Source organism: Choristoneura fumiferana, chromosome 16 (genome assembly GCF_025370935.1).
Source record: "Choristoneura fumiferana chromosome 16, NRCan_CFum_1, whole genome shotgun sequence".
Lineage (NCBI taxonomy): Eukaryota > Metazoa > Arthropoda > Insecta > Lepidoptera > Tortricidae > Choristoneura > Choristoneura fumiferana.
In genome coordinates, this window is record NC_133487.1 from 18,176,927 (window position 1) to 18,195,361 (window position 18,435).

Consider the following 18,435-nt stretch of genomic DNA (forward strand, 5'->3'; position numbering starts at 1 on the left):
CTTTTTAATTTTGCTTACTAACATTAAACTGACAAAGGAAAAATTACGAACAGCCAACTACCACTACTCTGTAAGCATTTGCGATACTGCGATGCGATGTGATATATGGATGGATGGATGGACGGACGGACGGACGGACGGACGGATGGATGGATGGATGGATGGACGGATGGATGGGTGGACGGATGGATGGATGGATGGATGGACGGATGGATGGACGGACGGATGGACGGACGGACGGATGGATGGATGGACGGACGGATGGACGGACGGATGGATGGACGGACGGATGGGCGGACGGACGAATGGATGGACGGACGGATGGATGGACGGACGGACGGATGAATGGATGGATGGATGGATGGACGGATGGATGGATGGACGGACGGATGGATGGATGTACGGATGGACGGACGGATGGACGGATGGATGGATGGACGGACGGATGGATGGACGGACGGATGGACGGACGGACGGATGGATGGACGGACGGATGGATGGACGGACGGATGGATGGACGGACGGACAGATGGATGGACGGACGGATGGACGGATGGATGGACGGATGGATGGACGGATGGATGGATGGATGGATGGATGAAATATTTCCTCACATTGTTTGAGAAAAGCACTATACTCGTCTGCGACTTGGCCGTCTACCCCGAACTCGTCCATCAATCCCTTACTTCATGGCCTCTGCAGTAATGTACTAATATAACATTGAAAAAAAAAACTCACAGTAATTTTATAGTGTAATCACAGACATAATACGAAATTGACTAAAATCCGGTCACGGAGCACGAAGAATTTCGTACAATGACCTTCCACTATGTGTCTCTGTCGCTCGCGCGTAAATATTTGCCGTCGCGCTCGTACACATGATTTTTTACAAATGCGATGTCAAATATTCACGCGCGAGTGACAGAGACAAGCAATGAAGGTCATTGCGCGAAATCCTTCGTGCTCCGCGACCATACTTTAATAATAAAACAAAATTTTGTATCAACTTATTGAACACTTCCTTCGATACACAAACCCCCTTAGACACTGCAAGATGGAGGAGCGGGAGTGTCTGCCAAGGTCATTGGCTTCTTGCATAGTGTCAGGCAACGCGACGCCAAGAGTCTCAGGAGCCAGGAATACCAACAGCCCCGATAGGAACGCCATGCCACCAAATAATGCAAAGGGTAAATGCTCCCAGATGACAGAGCGCTGTGAACAAAACAGATGTGGTATTTATGATAAATCTTATATCTGTGAAAGAGTAACATCACTAACTGATAGAATGAATACGAGTAACAGTCAACTTACAGGTTAAACCTAAATCTAAACTAGAGTCTTAAAATTTGACAGATAGCCGAGTATTTCTTGCCGAGTTCTTCTCGGCAGAGATTTTTCCAAACTAGTGGTACATTTTCAGACATTTACGAGTGCGTGTCTGGGAAGAACTGGATGCGAAGGGCACAAGACCGAACAGAATGGCGTGCATAGGAGTAAACCTACACTCAGCATTGGGTGGATAATGGTTGAAGAAGAAGACGAAGACAGAGAGTTGAGTGCTTGAGGACACATTTTCGCACATGCAAAGAAATTGCTTTTTAGGTACTTAGTCTAATTACAAGGATTCGATGATACAATGATTAAAAAATTCTCGGAGCTTCTTATTAGGTCAGTAGTTGCTGTAGACATATCAAAATTAAAAACAGTGAAAAACTTACTAAAGAAGGAGTTAATGGAGCTAATATAGCACCCAATCTGCCGATCATGGACGAATACGCCAACAGACTGGTGCGATGCCGGGTGGGGTACAGTTCAGCTGTATACACGTAGACAGCAGTGATGACCGCTGATATACTCAGTTTTCCAATTAGATATACTGCCAGTGCCAGAGAGTTATGTCCTGTAATAATATAAGAGAATTATTGTATAGCAGAAATCTTTTTGTACGCTGATGCTCTCGGCTTCGAGCCCGTTGTAATTTTTACAAATTTTCTTCTATAAAAACCTTTTCTTGACAATAACAAATACAACAAAAAAAGTATAAGCGAAATCGTTATCCCCGAATTTCGCGCTGAGCAACTCGTTTTAAGTTTTTTTTTTATATTAGATAAAACAAGTGCGATTAACAGACAAGAAAATGAGATGCACAAAGGCGAACAATTCAATACAACAAAATGAATCTTTATTGAACATGACATAGCAAGTAGTAGATACAGAAAACAGAGGTATATATAGAAAATTTTCTAAGGTATTCAATGGACAAGCCTTAAAGGGATTTCTTTCAGTTTACCTTTGATCAATAGATAGGATATCGAAAACAAGAGTAAACATCCTAGCGATTGAAATTTTGAGATTTTATCCTGATCTTGTGCAAATTTTGGAATACAAAGTAGCTCTGCATTATTTTAAATTTTCAGCTATCCACCAAATTTCGTCCAAAATTTTACCCCAAAAATTCTCGTGAGAACTTCTAAAAATTTCATAGAAGAACCTTTTAAAAATTAAGTAAGTTCAGTAGGTAAGGGCAAGTAAGGGTAAGTAAGGGCATTTTGCTTTTTTTTCTTTTTCTTAAAGCCATTGCAAGTTATCGCATGTCCAAGGAAAAAAGGGATGTATACATTTCGAGTACGGAATCCTTCATCATGCGTTTTTTTTTTCATTTCTATATAGTTGTTCAAAAAACTCACCATTGGGTATGAAAATGTACGCAAGCTGGCACGCCCCACAAATCCAATATCCTCCAATAATCAAAGGTTTTCTACCGATTCTATCTAGTAGTAAGAAAGTAGTCCAGAATCCCGGTATCTCTACTGCATTAACAGCACTGTAATTCAAATATTTATTTCCCGAGATTCCTACTGAAGATAGCGTTAAGCCATAATATACGAATAACGCTGTAATCCACCACACTGGCGTAACTATACAGCGGAGAAGAATAACTTTATGCTTAAAAACTAAATACACTAGCCATGGTCCAGAATCATCCTTTTTAGTTATTTCTTTATCGTTATTAACAGCAAACGCCTTCAAAGTCTTTTCAGAGAGGACTTTATTGTTCAATTTAGCTGCTTTCTTTAAAATAGCTTCGGACTCTTTATAGCGGCCTTTGCTAATTAACCATCGTATGGATTCTGGAGAAATCCAGAAGTAGGAGAAAGTGCTCAAAGCTGGTACAAAAAGTATGAGAATCAGGTGTCTCCAGTAGGGTCTCGTCCAAGCTATCAGACCTTGCAGAGTAGCTCCAGTGGCCAGGAAGGTACTCATTGAAACTCCAGCCATCACGCGATATTTTGGTCCCATGAATTCTACAGCTGCAAAATAAACTCTTGGTAAAGGTTTTATGATACGTATTTGAAACAAATTAATAAAGTTTATTGAAGCAACTAAAGAAATACTAAACTAATTATTTGAATTTGCCATTGTAAATAATTGAAAATTTAACAAAAAAAATTAAATCAGACGAACCGAGAAACATACTCTCCGTAACTATACTTCTTATTTTTTTAATTAGTTTTTAGAAATGACATAGTTCTGAAGTAAAAAAAAAACAGATTAAGACTTTTTTCCCTTTTTGAGATCAGTTAATAAATAAGTCATTAAAAGGAATAAATGTTAAAAAGAAACAGACAGTACCTTGAATATAAGCGCACGAAAAAGAACACATTCCAGTGACGTTCTGAATTAATGTTAGAATGACAATGCTAGTGTAGGAGTCAGCGAAGTATTTAAGGCATCCGATCCAAGCCAGGTTGAAGGCAGTGAGGGACAGTGCGATGCGGCGACCCCAATGGTCGGCGACAAAGCCTGTGATAGGCAAGCATACCATCATTCCGAAGAGAGCAATTGATCCTATTATGTTTGGACGCCATTCGTCACAAGCCAAATTAAACTGGAACGACAAACAATTCGTTGTTTACTATCACCAATTCAGCTCAATGTTGTACTCAATTATGTTTTGTCCATTGTATTTTTATTTTCGTCACCTTTTTTACTGTTGATTATTTTATTAAACATAGACTTAGTAAGAAAAATTATATCAATTTTTTTTTCTTCTCTGCTTGCGGTTTCCTTTGCACTTTTTATACATTTTTTTTTTGTTTTACTTTGCGTGCCTATCTATTTATCTGTCTAAGTAATCCGTTCTAGCAAGAATCAACAGGGCCAGGCAAAAACCGCCGCTAGCAGCTTTTGTGCAAGCGCAGTATAGACCAAGTCCGTTCCTTTTTTCACAGTGCAAAGGATTCGTACATATGTACACAATTACCAAAGCGCATGCGCACATAAGACAGGCGCCTTATATTGTTCATGTTACCAAATTCATTAATCTAAAATTAAAAAAAAAACATCTGCCGCTAAATCACCTTAGTACCAAGGTAATTTAATAAGAAAATAATCTAGATGCCGACAAAACAGTAGCAGCAGTTTAGGCTAAGTACACACGCGTTGATAACAAAATTATGAAAAACAACCTCAAAAATAGCGGAGTTTTTATCCTCATAAACGTAATCATCACATTCTATCACAGAATCTCGATCAAACTGATCCCCTGAACATGAGTCGGATACATTTGGTCGACTGGGATATCGATGACAGTTGTCGAAAGAGTTTCCAGTGGCTGGTACAGCATTGGCGAGCCATGATGGAGTAAAGTTTCGTTGAGAGCTCTGGCTGCTTTCGCATTCTGATATCAAACACCTGCAACAAATAATGTATATTTAAAAAGGATAAAGAAAGTAATGAAAACAATAATGACCAAAGCTTTTAGCATACGAGTAAAACTAGTATTTTTTTCTTTGAAATATAATTATATTGAGAAAAACTGTTTGAAATTTAACTAAAATTATCAAGGTTCGCATTTACTATTTTCTGTTAATGTGATCAACACCACTTACTATAGTTTTGAAATTTTAATAAAATTTCGCAAAATAATGTCATCTACGGGTGCAACTTCAATATTAAATATTATCAAAATTTAATATAATAACAGTTTATTAACAAACTTCAAGTCAGGCAGGACCCATCGATGATAATTTTTGACCTGGTTACAATTTTGAATGGGTCCCGACTGTTGAACTTTAACTTATTTAAGATTCTAAACTACTAGACAATTTTTTTTTTTCATTTTAGTTTTTGTTCAAAGTTTTCAAGGCAGTTGGGTTTTATCTTACAATATAAAGTTACACTCACCGAGTATTTACTTTTGCAAAAGTGAACACATAGTCGTTTGTGGCTAAACCAGCAAACAGGGCGACCAGAGCACACAGAGCTATAACTCTTAACTGAAACATCCCAAACTGCCCAACTTCTTCTACCAGGATCCTGTCCAAACTCACTTCATCATCATTCTTCAATGTCGGCACGTCAACGCATTGAGACATTGTGCCCGTTTACTGTCTCTCTGATCTTGTTTCGTTCCGCTTGTTGCATTAACAAGTATTTGCGGTTTCTTATCTTGAAGATAAAATAGCAACCAGACTGTTTGTCGAATGGTACTTGCGATGCTAATTAGTTACAAAAAAAGTGTCAATCAGTACAAGGAATAAGTTTTTTAATTTGTTTTTTTTTAAGATATTTGAAAGAAAGAAAGAAAGAAAGAAAATACATTTATCTAACGCCATAAAAACATCACAATTAACATAACAATAGAACAAAGACAAGACAGACATGACGCTAAATAGGTCCCCACTCAGCATAATGCCACGGCAAGCCGTGGTGGGGGTGGTGGTAGATATTTAGCCGTAAAGCTAACTTAAATAAGTGTGATTGTAGTGTGGTCAAAAACCCCACAGGGTTAGGAAAACCTTCGAGTAGTTAAAATTTTTCGTTATTGTTTTTTTTAACAATTGTATTCATTTTTTTGGAAAGCAAATGGAGTGCCATTCCAAGAGACGGATATCAATTTTTGCGCTAAATTATATATTAAATATTTGGAAGAAAGAAACATTTTATTCACAGTTCGCTAAAACTTAAAAAGCAAGTTTGCAAAATCGCGAAACGGCCCCAGCTCAGCATAGCGTTGGCCGAGCAGGCGAACGCTGGTCTTCCGCTGTGACCGTTTGGCGACTTCACGGAAGGCGACAGTAGACAAGTATTTGCCATAAGCATTTCGGTAAACGTCATGTGAATGTCATGTAAAAACAAACTGTACCCAGAAGACGATAGTTATTAAAAGGCTGGAGATGATGATGATTGCGTTCATCAGGTACATGCAAATACAGAGGGTTTGAATGCGGTAACAAACTAAAGGGATAAGGATGAAGCTCCGCTTGATTAAATCTCTATATCTAATACAACGGTGCAAACGATGCTGCTAAGCGACAGCACCAGTGCGTGGTAATATTAAGGACACCGTGCTCAAGGTCCTACAATTTATAAAAAATGCTTGTGCGCATGCAAATTATTGTTTCCCCGGGTGCAGTTCTAAGTCAAACATTATTTCTTCCATAAACCAACCAACGTTTATCAGATGTAATAAAAACTGTGAGAGCTTATCAGTAAGTCAATTAATAGCTCCGACATCATGAATTAAATATTTAAAAACAAAACCAACACAAACTACAATGTACTGTATTTGCTAGACTTTTATTTATCTTCAAGCAGCCTGCCAACACACACGTGCTATTTTGACTAATCTGTCAGTCAAGACAAGGTATCCTATATAAAATATAGTCTACTAAAAAAAACAACGACAAAAATCCATTAAAATATTTTCTACCATTTTGAAATCGACGCCTCAGAACAACTTAAATTTAAAATTTACCAAACTTTACGAGGAAGGAAAACATCGGGAGGAAACCTGCACAAAACTGCGAAGCAATTCGATAGCGTGTCTGAAGTTCCCAATCCGTACTGGGCCTTACTTCGACCAAATTGATATATAGGTAATGCCACCAGAGTTGAGGTCACGCACACAACAACATGTCATGTAATGACAGCGGGATTTTGACATTCACTTATTCATTTCATTCATTTTCCTTTTGTGCAATCAGTTCTTCATGTAGCTGTGTGTGTAATCATTCACTTCAACTCTCGTGGCACTACCTATACTATAACCTCCTTTTTTTTTGTAGTCAGTTAAAAATAAGACGTCACTCTTTAAATAACTCGCCATTCAAGCCGACTTTTGTGCAGCTACCCATCTTTTTGGGTCAATTAACACAACCTCAAAAACTACATTAACTCGATCACCCTAACCGCTAGCAAAAAAAGTTAAAAGTTCATTTTCTGGTTGACTAGAATCACCTGTACTGGCCACCCTCTTGGTATTGATATTGTAATGAAACGGCCGTCATTGTGTCCATCAATTCTATGGTGTTTTAATGGAATATGGAGTAAATAAGAGGTTTTAACGGTTTTTAAACATCGAAAGTAGGGGTGCTGCAAGTGTTAAATAATTAAAAACAGTGTTGTTGGTTTCGTAGAGCAAATTAATTATCTTCACTAATTAATTAAGGCTGGTGTTTCTATATGGATGGCCAGCGTCCTAAAAATTATAATTGGTCCATCCAGGTTATCAAAATATTGGACACAATATTTTTTCTTTCGTCAATTAAACAAATGGTCTTCGACCAGTGTGCGTTGCCAGTGATGACGTATAGATTCACTGCAGCCCTTATCATTAGGCTTAAAAGTTACTCAGCGAGCTATGGAGACCGCTATGCTCGGAGTTTCTCTACAGGATCGAAACAGAAATGAGGAGATACAGAGAAGAACGAGGGTCAGGCCACATCATACGGAGGACAGATGGTCTAGGGGCCGATAAGTTCTCGAATGGAAAACACAGATCGGCAAACGCAGCGTAAGACGTCCACCAACGAGATGGACGGATGACCTGGTTAAAACAGCGGGTTCACGGTGCAGGCTGCTTCCAGCCAAAGCAACTGGAGGTCTATGGGGGAAACCTATGTCCAACAGTGGACGCCATACGACTGATATGATGATGATGATGAAAACTTGCGTTAAAATATTTTAATTAGGCACGCTCCCAGTTCCCTAAGCAGTTAATAAAACCGGAATTGAAATGGCACCTAAAGCAAACGGTAGTAATTCGAGCAACCCCGAGTTAAGGATCACTTAAAACGGGTAACGGTTCGTACCGTGAACGGGATTATTGCCGAGAAATGGCTGGCTATGAAGCACGGCGATGACGGCTGCAGCTTTATCATCGCCGGTTCTTGCAGAGTTAATGAGGACGTTAAGGAGATCATAGGAATCTTCTCTTGAAAATGAGTATGTATTATAATATGGAATATATATAGATTTGATATAAAAAATACAAAATAAATTAATTAAACACTTGCAGTGGAAGGCTCACCAGTCGGGCACATCGTACAGCGGTGATAGTATTGTATCACTAAAGGATCGACGCACATTCAGAAACCAAATTCTTTTGCATAATATTCTTTCGAATAGAACTGACTCCCCATATCTGTTACATAAAATATGTCTTAGAGTACCTCGTCCTAATACGCGACTCATAAAGCTGTTTCATGTCCCGTTCACTCGTAGAAGATATGCTTCCAATGCTTTTATACGTAGAGCTTGTAAAACCTACAATAATTCATTTTCGGAATTAGATATATTCAACCTTTCATTTAACAGTTTTAAAGCTGCACTGTTAAAACATTAGTTTCGTTTTGTTCTACTAAATTATTGTTTAATAGGTCATTTATATTTTTTGTATGTGTTACTCTACTGTGTAATTTAATAGTGTCATATTTGCTGGTCTATGTTTCGTTTAAGTCTTATTTTCTTAATTTTTTTTCTATATTGACTGTTTTTTGCCCAAATAAACATTAAACATTATGCAATTACTTAGTTGAAGTTTATTTTTTACCCATATTGGTTGATTCGGGAATTATTCTCTTTTTTTTTATTCGACTGGATGGCAAACGAGCAAGTGGGTCTCCTGATGCTAAGAGATCACCACCGCCCATTGGATTGGATTTACTGTCATTTGGTGCAAATGTAAAATGGACAACTCAAAATTATACCATAGAATAAGTAATAGTACAAGTACAGAAGCTTCACTGCCGTACAAAAGTGACGTCTGCATAAGAATCGTGCCTTCTGTACTTGTACTATTATTTATACTATGGTATTATTTAGAGTTGTCCATTTTTCATTTGCACCAAATGTCAGTAAATCAAGAATAGCTCGGTTAGGGGTATTAGAGTATTACAAGAAGATAGATAGATAGACAAATTATAAAGATTCAGTTTGTCAAATTTCCAGAGTGGGAGCTCCGTGACGTCATTAAAAAGTGTACACATGTAGGTATAGCGCCACACTGAACTTTGATCGGCTATGTCTATATATTTCTCTGTCATTTTGCACATCAATTTCGAAAAACCCCGAAGTGCTAAGTGGCGGCCATTTTGGCTCATTGAAATAGGCGTGCATTGTATATATTTAGCTAATGTTTCTGTATCATCTATTCTATCAGCTAATAAACGATTTTAAGGGGCTGTTTCACCACCCATTGCTTAATTATAACTGACGGATAAGATGTGATGCCGTCTCCGTCTATTCAAACAAAACAAACAGAGACGACATCACATTTATCCGTCAATTAAAACTAATCAATAGGTGGTGAAACAGCCCTTTATTCTTTTAAAATGCTTTCGGATTTGAACCGACGATTCTCTGCTTGAGAGGCCATAGATCAAACCACTGCCACCACAGCTTTTACTCTCTCGCTCATCCCTATTACTCGTAGGTACGTATGTATGTTTGTATGTCCGCTAAAACATCTGCCTATGCTGTTGATAGCTGTGCGACGTCAAATTTCACGGGCCATTGGGCTAATGCTGTCCATATACGGCACCGGTCCTTTTGTAGCCCTTAATAATAGTTTCATACTTTTTATACTGTTTTCAGGGTTCCTTACCGCAGTAAGCAAAACCGATACTTTTATAGCGATACCCTAGTTCACACTCGTACTAATTATGTACATTTTGACCAATTTGATAGGAGAGCATTTATTATGTTTGCACACGAATATTATTATCATAAAAATATTGAAAAAAATTACAACTGACGTATTTATATCTGCCACATAGAAAGAGATAGAGAAGTCTCGCAAAAGCCGCAACCAATCTACAAGACATCCATAACCAAGACCACTCCGTCAGGAGTGTACGACTGAGAAGAAGTGTCAAACAAACACAGAAACTTTTTGTACTTACTCGATATTTCACTAGAAGTTTACATTTCGATGATCATTAAAAGGCCGTGGTGGCGTAGTGGTTTGACCTATGGCCTCTCAAGCAGAGGATCGTGAGTCCAAACCCCGGCTCGAACAACTGAGTTTACATTTGAAACTTACCATGAGCTTTACGGTGTAGGAAAACACGGTGAAAAAACCTGCGCAACCTGCGAAAGCAATTCAATGGTGTATGTGAAATTCCCAATCCGCACTGGGCCCGCGTGGGAACTACAGCCCAAGCCCTCTCATTCTGAGAGGAGGCTGTGCCCAGCAGTGGGACGTATATAAGCTGGGATGATACCGATGATGTGCATTAATAAAAAGGAGCTTATTTACCTATCAACATAAATTTATGAACTATATCCCAGTTGACTACAGTTAGTTAATCATCCAATTAATACAGTATTGTCAGCGACCAATAAAAACATATTTGTATTTATAATCTACCCACTCTTTTACCATAGTAAAAGAGGAGAAGTATGTAAACTCCGACCCTTTAGGAGACTTATTACGTATACATATCATTTAATAATATTGTAAATCTGTTTTTATAAAAAAATGTACCTCGTTGAGTTTCTTGCCGGATTCTTCTCAGCAGAGGTTTTTCCGAACCGGTGGTAGTTTTTTTTTTTTGCCATTCATAAGTGCTTGTTATAGCCTAAATTGAATAAAGATATTTTGACTTTGACTTTGACTTGACTGCCTACTCCGGCGCGGACGCTTAGGGTTACTGGCAAGTCATTTTAATACGAAAGTTAACTTAAAATTTTCTTATCTGGGTCTAGACCACAGATTAGAGCATAGAGCTACCACCGAAATGAGCTAACTTTCACGCAAAAAAAACCGCAACAAATTCTGTCCATCCATTTGAGAGCTACGATGATACAAACGGACAGACAAACTGACGCACAAGCTTTTTTCTTGTGTCGGTGGTCAAAAACTCCGACTACTTATCAACTAACTAGCTTTTGACCGCGGCTTCGCCCGCGTGGAATTCGGTTATCGCGCACTGTTCTCTTGGGAACCGTGATTTTTTCCGGGATAAAACTAAGTAGCATTTGGCACTCTCTGGCCCATAAACTACCTCTATACCAAAAATAATCCGTCGCTCCGTTTTGACGTGAAAGACGGACAAACATACAAACACACACACTTTTACATTTATAATATTACTAGCTTTTGCCCGCGGCTCCGCTCGCGTGGTAATCGGTTATCGCGTGCTGTTCCCTCGGGAACTGTGCATTTTCCGGGTTAAAAAGTAGCCTATGTCACTCTCGGGCCCATAGGGCGATTATTCGAGCGTTTCGAGCGCCTCATTTATTTGGCCCTGTTTTAACGAATTGGCTGTAGATTTTTGATGTTGTTTTCGATTTTTTGTTAGAGTTCCTGTATTTCTGCCAGATAACTGAAAAACAAGCGAAACAAGCGAATCGGCAAGCGTGGCGTAGGACGCCCTCAGACTAGGTGGAGCGATGATCTTCGCAGGTTAGCTGGCAAGAACTGGATGAGACTGGCCGAGGATCGTGCTCAGTGGCGTGCAACTGGAGAGGCCTATGTCCAGCAGTGGACTAAGATAGGCCGATGATGATGATGATGAACTGAAAAACTGTATCAAAATATTCGGCCATTGTGTCAGAAAAGTGACCAGAAAAAAAAACGGTTGAAACGCTCGAATAAATGCCCAATAAACTATCTCTATGCCAAAAATCACGTCGATCCGTCGCTCCGTTACGGCGTGAAAGACGGACAAACATACAAACACACTTTTGCATTATGATTAGTATGGATATGGATAATACACGTTACTTATATCGCATTGAAATTTTAATTGTTTTATTGTTTATTTGATCGATCGTTCCAATTTATTAAATTTGACATAGTAATTGTAATTTTAACTTCTATGTTAACCCCTTAATAATTGATATTATTTTTAAATTTAACTCTTATTTGACATTGTCATTAAGTATATTTTTAACTGACATTTTATTGTAATTTGCTACTATAGTATATTAATTTTTTGTATACAATTTGACGATCCTTTTGTGAATTTCTTATTTTTTCATAAGGAAATAAATCAATCTAATCTAATCTTACTATAGCCTTCTCCCCTGGCAAAAGATATAAAAAAAACCCTCTTTTTCCTCCCCTAATAATTAAACTACCACATTAGACACGTGGCCAACATAATGTTTGTTTATACAAACATTATTACTGTCTGTTAGTAGATGGGCCGCGGGCGTGACGTCATTAGCAGAGATTTAACGTCGGTGTGATAAAAGAAACCTTGAATAAGAAGTAATGTCCGCGAGAAAATATGTTGGTAATGATAACTTTGATACGATTTCATTAAAAAATATTGTATTTAAGGGGCTACCCGGGGTTTTCATCGATTTTTGACAAGTTTTGAATCGTATCCTACTTTTGTACTACAGATAGAATTATAAGTCAAACAGCTATCGGTTCTCCAATCTTTTATCTCCATTTTTGTGTACCGGATTTTGAAAAAAAAATGAATACTTAATTTTGTAGGATTTTTTTAAACATTGTCTGAAAAAACACTTATTTCGTATCTCTTTTAACGTGAAAGATCTAACGGTTCGTCTTTGACGTCTCTAAAAACTGGTCGAGGGTTTTTATTTGAAACTAATTAACACAAAAGTTATGGCCAGAAAACCAGTTTTTTGGCCTAAAATTTAATTGTTTTTTACTACTTACATTAAATGATATTTTTGATATTTAATGTTTTACTACTTATACCTCCTGACATTTGGGGTTACTGCAAAATTGTACTGGCATAAAGATGGTATATATTTTATCTATCTAATCTAATCTAATCTATCTATCTATCTTATACCTTTAAACGATCAATTCTTGTATATAATGTATATATACAATCAAAATCTCGGAAACGGCTCCAACGACTTCGATGAAATTCGGTATGTTTATCTCTGGGAAAACGCTAGTTACCGAGTTTTAGCGCGAGCGGAGCTTGGTCGCCCAGGTACTAAGTGGTGGTTAACAAAGTGTCTTTACCAGTTTTAATAGATTCGGTAGGTACTTCCTTTTCTCAACTAGCTTACTAAAATATAATATGATCAAACGAACTTCCTGAAGTGAAGTTCGATCACTACTACATAATGTGAATCGCTTCATTCGAAGATATAATAATTAACCAGGTAGTTTCTTTAACTTGCTAGGCGACGTCACACGATTTTTAGAGGGAAATAAACAACTATGGGCCAATCAACTTTTTTACCGACACTAATCTGTCCGCGACATTTTTCAAACAATTGCAGATTTTTGTAAGTAAACATGTTTTTTCTCTAATTTAATAATGGTGTACATGAATACATGCCATGATATCTTGTTGGAAGTAGGTACGATTTTTTGATAACGCCAGAGACAATTTTGGTAACGCAGGAGACGCCCAAAGTGTCGGTAAAATAGTTGATTGGCCCAAATACTTAAGTAAGTTTCAGTTAAAAAGTAAGTTTTATAGGCATCGTTCCTTGAAATAAATAAATAATAAACTATAGCAAACAACACCGCCAAAGCCAAAGCCGTGGTGGCCTAGTGGTTTGACCTATCGCCTCTCAAGCAGAGGGTCGTGGGTTCAAACCCCGGCTCGCACCTCTGAGTTTTTCCAAATTCATGTGCGGAATTACATTTGAAATGTACCACGAGCTTTGCGGTGAAGGAAAACATCGGGAGGAAACCTGCACAAATCTGCGAAGCAATTCAATGGTGTGTGTGAAGTTCCCAATCCGCACTGGGCCCGCGTGGGAACTATGGCCCAAGCCCTCTTGTTCTGAGAGGAGGCCTGTGCCCAGCAGTGGGACGTATATAGGCTGGGATGATGATGATGAAACAACACCGCAAAAAACTCAAAATAGTTTCAAACTCAACTCAGAGTTTATTTTCAAAGCCAATGAGCACACAACTCATCATCATCATCTCAGCCGTGGGACGTCCACTGTTGGACATAGGCCTCCGCCATACATATAGGCCTTCCCCATAAATGTCACACAATTTAAATTACTTACAAAAACACGTTTTTTTAAGAGATCACCACCGCCCATAAACATCTACAACACCAGGGGTATTGCAGATGCGTTGCCAACCTAGAGGCCTAAGATGGGATACCTCAAGTGCCATTAATTTCACCGGCTGTCTTACTCTCCACGCCGAACCGAAACACAACAGTGCAAGCACTGCTGCTTCACGGCAGGATTAGTGAGCAAGATGGTGGTAGCAATCCGGGCGGACCTTGCACAAGGTCCTACCACCTGCATAGATATGTTGCAAAGTACTGAATCAAAATGTTATAATATCTACTTACATTGATATGGACACCTCCCCAACGTAACGCTTTGACTGGTTCTGACTGTACTTAAGACGTGCTCAAATTTAATAACATTTTCAGGAGCATTTTCAAGGCGTAATTTTGCCTAGGTACTTATTTTCCCTTGAGCACAACCTTCAGCTATAATATAGTGTAGGTACTACTTACTACGTACTTTAGGTAGGTATTACTTACTTTTAGAAAAGGAATTACTTTTTTTATTTAATTAATTGAAAGGGCTTTTGTCATATATTGACAATGTCAGCCCCGTACAGTGGGACAGATTATATTCTACATATGTATGTACAACTAAATATAAAAATTTGGATATCTGGCATAGACTTGTTGGTATTTATTATGATATGAGGATTTACTTACTTACTTACTTTTACTTACTCAAAGTAAATAAAGTAAATAACGGAACACTTATGTCACTTGGTTACCCGTCTATCAAGAACTTTTTTCCCAGGATCGTGGGGAAGTATCAAGTTGAAATTAATGAGTATTCAAATCTGCTAGCTAGCTAGTGGGTACTTTATCCTTTTCACTGTAGATACGTGTTTATTTCAAAACACATGAATTCAATAAAAGTTTGTAACCTACTCGTACAAAACCGTGTCGATCAATTTTCAAAACTTCTACTTCCCGGCAACCATTTTTGTAAAACACAAATCTTATGATGACAGCACTATAATAGAAACACAATTAAGCAACGCCTGGCGCCACGAATAGCAATAAGATGGGATCAGAGATAATTTGCCTTGCTTCCACAACAGGCGCTTGGAATTGCAACCATGAAATGAACGGAATATATTCGGACGTTGTGCAACTACGCGAATATAATTAAAGTAGAATAATTTATATATTTTGTAGTTTATTTATTCATTCAATACATCACATCATACAACTAAGTACTACTATTTGTGGTGTAGGTACATAGACCCGGAGATGGTGACACAAAATATTAGATCATTTGTACCAGTATGGCGGTTCTTCAGGGGTCTAATTACGGAATAATAAAAAAATTATGGTCATAGCGCTGGTACTGGCGGCCCAATCGTGTGGGCGTTAATCGAACGTGTCGGATAAATAACGAGTATCGAACGATTGGTCCACAAAAATGCTAGGCGGTAGCGTAATGCCATACTTCTCCGGTGTGACTTACAGCCCGCCATACCGACGCGAATACATTAATAAAAAAAAAACAATTCAACCATTTGTACCAGGCTTATTTTTACGCAGCTACTCGTAATCATCGTCGAGTAGCCATTCACGGAAATCACCTTGCCATACTTTTCCGACGGTTCCCAATGGCCGCCATACCGCCGCAAAGAAGTACCTATTTTTTTTTTTTGCAAAACGATTTTTTTTAACAGTTCAGTGTATGATTATAAATAAAAGTTGATAATGCCATACCTGTGGGAGGTGGCGAATTTTTTCAAAATTCTAAGATTTGGCGTAAGTATGGCGCCACTTTTTACCTCTACCATAATAAGGGTCACATTGTATCATATCATTTCCAAAAATCCAAATGCCATACTGGTACAAATCGTACAAAAAAAAAAATATTATCATCTTGGCTTAAGTTCGACAGTCGTCCACCCCATGGTTACAATCCGGAATAATTTTTTTTAGATATAATTACATCTAAACGAACAGAATACAATGATTCGATGATGTAAAAAATATTTTTACGTATTTTAGTCACATTTTCAAAACGTGTCGAATAAATAAGTTAGTATGGGAAATATAACGGTCACATTTCATCAAATACTTTCCAAAAATCCAAACGCAATACTGGTACTAAATCGTTTTGCGAAAATAAAAATTACTCCTTTGCGGCGGTATGGCGGCCATTTGAAACTGCCAGAAAAGTATGGCATGGTGTATTTCGTGGATGGCTACTCGACGATGATTAGCTGTGCAAAAATTAGCCTGGAACAAATGGTTGAATTGTTTTTTTTTTTTATTACCTAATGTATTCGCGTTGGTATGGCGGGCTGTAAGTCACACCGGAGAAGTATAGCATTACGCTACCACCTAAGGTATCCTGCCGTGTCACCAAGTAACATAGTTTTAGTGCTAGTTCTAGTCTTAGTTTTAGGTGGTACTTTTGGAGCCAAAATAAACCTTTCTTTCTTTCTTTCTAAGTACTTCTTTTTTATCGACTATCGGAAAATACAAGCATTTTTGTGGAGCAAATCGTTCGACACTCTTTATTTATCCGACACGTTCGATTAACGCCCACGCGATTAGGCCGCCGGTACCAGCGCTATGACCATTATTTTCTTTTTTGTCATTCCGTAATTAGACCAATGAAGAACCGCCATACTGGTACAAAATTGATCTAATATTTTGTGTCACCATCTCCGGGACTAACATTAAAGAGTCATTAAGTAATAAATAAATAAATAAATATGTAACATCATACATGCATCATACCTAACAATAATCTACGTAAACGTTATAAGAATAAGGAATATTATTGCATTTTTCTGCCGTCAGAGTGCAGCATACCACAAAATCGTAAACAGTTTTTTGAGTATCTTAAATGCCATAATATCACATTATTTCAATTAAATTTTTGGAATTATATCCTTACTTATCGATGTAAATATCATGTTATTTTGTTACTAATAAATTATAATTTTGTATGAATCCTTTTGGAAAAAATAGCATTTAACTAAACCGGATAAAAAACAAAGGTAAATTATTTTACTAATGACTAAATTGTCCCTCTACAATGGTACGGCCTCGGTACGGAAATGGATTTGTGTCATTTTCATTTTTTCAGTAATAACGCCATCTTTGTAAAACAGGCAACATTATTAAATTCTTTTCCTCGTGCGAACTAGAACTAAATAACCTGTAGCTATGCTGTTGTGCAGCATTTAGTTTTAAACATTTTGACTAGATGGCGCTGTTTTACAATATGCTAGACTATCATAAACACTCGCTGTCTGGTCTAACAAACAGTCCTGTGACAGCACTTTCCTACTTGTTTCCACTATGTTAATCTAGATGGCGTGGCTAACACGAACACGAAGAAAATTTAATATTTTGTCGATTTATTTATATAAATGATGACTTAACTGCTATTTTATTATGACAAGTTAAAACCCTTAAATTTTCTTAATCAGATTTTGTTTTTTTGTTTCGTTTTATTTAATGAATTAGGAAGAAATTTAGCAAAAACGTAAATCACGGTAGTGAAGTTTCTTAATGAAAACGGTATATATACAAATTTTACAACTATACGTTTGTACTTGCTTCGGCAGTACATATACTAAAATTGGAACGATACAGAGAAGATTAGCATGGCCCCTGCGCAAGGATGACACGCAAAATCGTGAAGCGTTCCACATTTTTTGAAGATAATTGATAAGGATTCTTATCACAACGACTACTTTGACACGACGCCATCTTTAGGTAGGTACCTAACTACGGCCTATGCACACTGCGTTTTTAGCGTTCCGTAGTCAACTAGGAACCCTTATAGTTTCGCCAGAGTCACGTTACGCTACGTTAGTACTATTATATATTATATATTCTGTATATATTATATATTCGTGAAGCGTTCCACATTTTTTGAAGATAATTGATAAGGATTCTTATCACAACGACTACTTTGACACGACGCCATCTTTAGGTAGGTACCTAACTACGGCCTATGCACACTGCGTTTTTAGCGTTCCGTAGTCAACTAGGAACCCTTATAGTTTCGCCAGAGTCACGTTACGCTACGTTAGTACTATTATATATTATATATTCTGTGCCACAGTAACTTGAAAACTTGTTATAGTTTGTTATAGTTACTGGTTTCGCCATGTCGGTCCAGCTATCTGTATGTATGTAAACTCTTTATTGTAAACAAACACAATTGACA

General features: G+C 37.7%; 1 protein-coding gene and 1 non-coding gene across 2 annotated transcripts; one reads left to right on the forward strand and one right to left on the reverse strand.

The window, feature by feature from the left end:
• Positions 1-531: 531 nt before the first annotated feature.
• LOC141436121 (organic cation transporter protein-like) lies at positions 532-8,563 on the reverse strand. Its single transcript, XM_074098980.1, has 7 exons — positions 8,315-8,563; positions 5,188-5,501; positions 4,470-4,695; positions 3,634-3,889; positions 2,688-3,311; positions 1,719-1,900; positions 532-1,212 (listed from the first exon to the last, which is right to left on the reverse strand). The coding sequence occupies exons 2-7, from the start codon at positions 5,376-5,378 to the stop codon at positions 1,003-1,005; spliced, it is 1,689 nt and encodes a 562-aa protein (XP_073955081.1). The 5' UTR covers positions 5,379-5,501; positions 8,315-8,563; the 3' UTR covers positions 532-1,002.
• A 9,248-nt stretch (positions 8,564-17,811) lies between these two features.
• On the forward strand, positions 17,812-17,918 carry LOC141436660 (U6 spliceosomal RNA). The gene has a single exon (XR_012452318.1). It is a non-coding gene; the product is annotated as a U6 spliceosomal RNA (small nuclear RNA).
• The last annotated feature ends 517 nt before the right edge of the window (positions 17,919-18,435 follow it).

What these genes read in the sequence shown, in the direction of transcription:
- LOC141436121 (XM_074098980.1), bottom strand. Translation starts at nt 5,378, where the DNA reads ATGTCTCAATGCGTTGACGTGCCGACATTGAAGAATGATGATGAAGTG. An exon ending in TTTGCAAAAGTAAATACTCG is followed by an intron (nt 4,696 to 5,187) that starts GTGAGTGTAACT and finishes TATTTGTTGCAG; the next exon opens with GTGTTTGATATCAGAATGCG. An exon ending in TTCGTGCGCTTATATTCAAG is followed by an intron (nt 3,312 to 3,633) that starts GTACTGTCTGTT and finishes TTTATTTTGCAG; the next exon opens with CTGTAGAATTCATGGGACCA.